This window comes from Dreissena polymorpha, chromosome 1 (genome assembly GCF_020536995.1).
Source record: "Dreissena polymorpha isolate Duluth1 chromosome 1, UMN_Dpol_1.0, whole genome shotgun sequence".
NCBI classification, from domain to species: domain Eukaryota; kingdom Metazoa; phylum Mollusca; class Bivalvia; order Myida; family Dreissenidae; genus Dreissena; species Dreissena polymorpha.
Genome location: NC_068355.1, coordinates 106,240,396 through 106,245,555, shown reverse-complemented (window position 1 = coordinate 106,245,555; position 5,160 = coordinate 106,240,396). Strand labels below are relative to the sequence as shown.

The 5,160-nt window shown below is 39.2% G+C and overlaps 1 protein-coding gene across 1 annotated transcript; it reads right to left on the bottom strand.

The window, feature by feature from the left end:
* Positions 1 to 2,312: 2,312 nt before the first annotated feature.
* On the bottom strand, positions 2,313 to 4,847 carry LOC127865233 (X-box-binding protein 1-like). Its single transcript, XM_052405249.1, has 3 exons — positions 4,425 to 4,847; positions 3,511 to 3,822; positions 2,313 to 3,342 (listed from the first exon to the last, which is right to left on the bottom strand). The coding sequence occupies exons 1-3, from the start codon at positions 4,604 to 4,606 to the stop codon at positions 3,177 to 3,179; spliced, it is 660 nt and encodes a 219-aa protein (XP_052261209.1). The 5' UTR covers positions 4,607 to 4,847; the 3' UTR covers positions 2,313 to 3,176.
* Positions 4,848 to 5,160: the final 313 nt, after the last annotated feature.

The following is a 5,160-nucleotide window of genomic DNA, read 5'->3' as shown; positions in this document are numbered from 1 at the left end:
AAACTTCTCACAAATGTTCCTGGGGTGAACCTCTTTCAAATTTGTTCAAATTATGACCCTGGGGTCAAATTTGACCCCACCCCTGGGGTCAATAAATTGAACATATGCTTATATAAAGCCTATTTTGTGCAAACTTTAAAAACTTCTTGTCCATAACCATAGTGCCTAGTGCTACCACATTTGGAATGTAGTGACATCTAATAGTCCTCTACCAAATTTGTTCAAATTATGTCCCTGGGATCAAATTTGACCCTTCCCCGGTGGTCACAAAAATGAACATATGCTTATATAAAGCCTAGTTTGTGCAAACTTTAAAAATTCTCTTGTCCATAACCATAGGGCTATCAAATTCGGTATGTAATGACATCCAATAGTTCTCTACTTAGTTTGTTCAAATTATGACCCTGAGGTCAAATTTGACCCTGCCCCGGGGGTCACAAAAATGAACATACTCTTAAATAAGGCCTATTTTGTGCAAACTTTAAAAAAAATCTTGTCCATAACTGTATGGCATAGGGCTACCAAATTTGGTATGTAGTGACATCTAATAGTCCTCTACCAAATTTGTTCAAATTATGTCCCTGGGGTCAAATTTGACCCTGCCCCGGGGGTCACAAAAATGAACATATGCTTATATAAAGCCTATTTTGTGCAAACTTTAAAAATCTTCCTGTCCATAACCGTAGGGCCTAGGGCTACCAAATTCGGTATGTAGTGACATCTAATAGTTCTTTACTTAGTTTGTTCAAATTATGCCCCTGGGGTCAAATTTGACTCGCCTTGGGGGTCACAAAAATGAACATACACTTAAATAATGCCTATTTTGTGCAAACTTTAAAAATCTTCCTGTCCATAACCGTACGGCATAGGGCTACCAAATTTGGTATGTAGTGACATCTAATAGTCCTCTCCTAAGTTTGTTCAAATTAAGCCCCTGGGATCAAATTTGACTGTTCCCCAGGGGTCACAAAATTGAACATATGCTTATATTGGGCCTATTTTGTGCAAACATTAAAAAAATTCTTGTCCATAACTATTGGGCCTATTTCTACCAAAGTTGGTATGTATTAAAATCTTAAAGTTCTCTACCAAGTTTTTTCAAATTATGTCCCTGGGGTCAAATTTGATCCTGCCCCCGGGGTCACAAAAATGAACATATGCTTAAATAAAGCCTATTTTGTGCAAACTTAAAAAAAATTTTGTTCATAATTATAAGAGCCTAGTGCTACTAAATTTGGTATGTAGTGACATCTAATAGTCCTCTACCAAATTTGTTCAAATTATTCCCCTGGGCTCAAATTTGACCCTGCCCCAGGGGTCACAAAACTGAACATATGCTTATATAAAGCCTCTTTTATGCAAACTTTAAAAATCTTCCTGTCCATAACCATTGGGCCTAGGGCAACCAAATTTGGTATGTATTAAAATCTTAAAGTTCTCTACCAAGTTTGTTCAAATTATGCCCCTGGGGCCAAAGTCATATATATTAAAATGCTCACCCTTCCAACTTTAAGCGCCCAGTGGGACGAGGGATAGAAAGAGAAAGTCACATGCTTGAGTACATTTCAACCCATGCGCATTGCACGCTTTTTTTGCATAAAAAACAGTGGAGCAATACAGGGCCATCATGGCCCTCTTGTTAAATGGTTCTATTGACATATATGACTACCTTTAAGTTTAACCCTTGACATTGACATATGGAGATACATTATGTATGCGTAGTGTAACACCCAACAGGGTCACTTATGGTGGTTTTCATTTGTGCAAATTTACTTTAAAATCAATCAATATATAAAGCAAAGCTACCAGTGAGACAGTAATGTTTTCTCTGTTTTATGGCTAAATATACATTTTGACCTCTTAATGCGACATTTACCTCTGAGGTAGCAAGAAGGGATTTACACGTGACACATAAGATAGTCGTTTACATTTATGTTGAAGTCTTTAAACGTCCATCACTATATGGCAAAAATATGACTAAGACAGGAATGCAATTTCAGGCCAACATTCTGACGATTGTACAGTGGAACAGTGCAACTGCTAAGCCTTCTTCAAAGGGAAAGGGGTGGAATAAAAACAGAAAATGAAGAGACCTGCATTGCGTTTGCCCAAGGTAGTTTGTCTAAGGATGCCCTGAACAGATTTAAAAATGAAAACTGCATTATTATGAATAAACTACCAATCAACATATAATCAGATGATTGCAATGCTGATTGGTCCACTGGTTTCAATTAACAATTAACTGCAATGTATAATTCGAAACACACATTACCAAATAATAAAAGTATTTAAAAACAACACAACACAGAAAATTATTTTAAGCATCAGTCCATGAAATTTATTTACATCACAGAAAACATGCCCCACCCTAACAGTGAAGAATAACAAGACTTACAATAAAAATAAATAATTTAACAACAGTTAACTCTCTGAACATCTGCTACATGTGGAGAGAATTCAATGACTATAAGTTACATATTTTGGCTGTGCAGTCGCACCTAACTACAGCAAATCCGGGAAGAGTTCAAAGTCTGTGAATGATTCCTCCCACATAGTGTCATGCAGTGGGGAGGTTTCTCCGTCCGATGACAATGACTCTACCCCACTGCAAGGTGATCCCACACTGCAGGGGGATGGGATTCCTGCACTGACATAGTCTGAGTCCCAACCATCGGTGAATACTGGCGAAGATGGTACTGCTACAGATTTCAGAGTATCAACTATTGCCTCAATTTCCTGCACACTTTGTTTCCTTTTTTGTCCTTTTTGTACAATGTTCTCTGTTATGGATTCATTGTTCTGTGATGATAAACAATTACTGTCAGGGCAAGTTAAACCCTCAATGTCAGATTTAAATATACTTTCGAGATCTTCTAGAAGATCAAAGTTCAAGTCGCTCAGTGCATCTGAGTCCATTTCAGTGATATCAACTGACCCAGACTGTAGTTGATCCAGGTCTAGGCAAGAATTGTCATCTGTTACAACATCCATATATTGAACACTATGAACGGAGTCTGAATTACAGCCATCTGCGGTAATGATAACTTTAACATTCTTTAAAACATTACTTGTGTTCTTATTAAAATTACTGACACTTTTCACGACAGAGCTTGTTTGACCATTCAAGTCCAACTTGCCCTTGGGCTGAGGCTTAAAATAAACATGATCAAACTGAATCAGTTCTTTGAAGGATTCCAGCTCTGTTGCTGAGGGCCCCACCAAGGGACATGAATCTTCTTGGAGGGTTTCACACAGGTCCTGGCTCGGTAGGGTCGGGGCCTCTGTGACAGTGGTTGGGATGATGGGTTGGCTCTTCCTCGGAAGAATGCTAACAAGGTCAGGCTGAAAGAGTAAAGAGTTTTCAGTTATTCTCCAGGTTATAGTTAATAAATAAAGAAAAAAGAAAAAAAAAGAAGTTTATTCTTACAATGATTAAGATACTTAATAATCAGCATTTGATTGGAAGTAAATAAATAATTTACTTCATTAATAACTCAAAGATGTATGTACCTTAATGTCAGCACTGACGCTGCGTTTGCCGAGCAGGACACAGGCAGGGTCTGCCCTTGCTGCTGAAGGTCAACGGATGCTGCTGATCCCCCAGCCTGTGTCTTGCCTGGCTCGCCGCCCAGCTGACAAAGTCGCCCGCGTAGTTTCTCATTCAGCTGCTGCAGAGAACCAGACTCTGACTTGAGGGCCTGGTTCTCCATAGCAAGCTTCCTGTTCTCCTCTTCCAACAAGGCTACACGTTCTTCTAATTCAGACATCAGGTTCTTCTTACGATCCCTGGCTGTCTGTGCGGCAACACGATTCTTTAGTTTCCTGTCATAATGAAAAAAAATTGGATAAAAATGAGTGTTTGATATGAAACTATAATTTTTGTCTGAACACATTAGGTGTTCAAAACACACGCTTCGGTTCATTCGTACACGCAGAAGGACAAGCGCTATGCATACTCCTACTCTGAAATGTTACATATGTACAGATACAGACATCCAGATATCAAAGTAAGAACTGTAAGCCTTAATTCTGATATTATTGCTAGAGACCAGGAAAATGCGCATTTAAGAATCATGCTTGGTTAAAAAAATTAACCAGTAAAAAGGCAGTTTTTTTTTATGTAATAAGGAATTTATATCACCGAGGTTGTTTGACATGCATGTGCATGTTTACTTTCATCTGCATTTGACACGGAAGTCAGCTTGGTTTGATTTAAAGAAAAGGTGCTTTGAACACAAAAATACTCTCAGTACATATAATTTGACTTAAGCATGATGAAAATTACAAAATAAGGCCTTCCATATGTTTCCTTAATCACAATATGAGGGTACATATGTTATTGTCTGTGCAAAAGGGGCGTGGTCTTTGTAGAAGTAGTCAATAGATTTCGCGCATAATATTATTTAATAACCCTAATACCTTACCTTCGAAGAAGTTTCTCTTCCTGAGATAGGTGCGTGAGTCGCCGACGTTTCCTGGCCCCACCGCCATCGCCATAAAGATCATCCAACATGTCGTGTTCGAGTTGGCTCGTCACCGTTAAGGTGGTTGGTGCTTTAGACTGCACCGTTCTAATCACAATCGTATGCGGCTGTATCGTAGTCATTTTTCGGTCATTTGTCGTATTCCGTGAAAAAAAACACAACGTACCCGCTGTTGCAGTAAACTTTTTTACATTTGTGTGTCAGGATTGTTTTCTATACGTGTCCATCGCTGTGCTTTCGCTACTTGATGATGTGTCGTTTGTGTATTGGTGTGACGTCAGTGACAATCTTGATATTTGATTGGTTATTTATGAGTAAATGCTTAGCAGTATGATGAAAGTTGGTTTTCCGGTTCATCATCAAAACATACCGTGACGTCATGTGAATATTTCATCAGACTGCACGATCACTCTGGACCCAACCGGCCTTTTTTTGCATGAACCGGAGACTTCGGAGATGGACGAAGTTTAAGATTCACATACAACATTTGATCCAACCTCCGCGCAGTGATTTGACGAGAACCAGCATAGCTGGATCAAATTTGTGTGTGAGAGCAAGCAACGACAACTCTGCATGGAGATTGCATTTGATCCAGCTATGCTGGTTCCCGTCAAATCACTGCGCGGAGGTTGACGCCGGCTATCTCCGGACTCCAATCTAAACGCATCGGACAGTG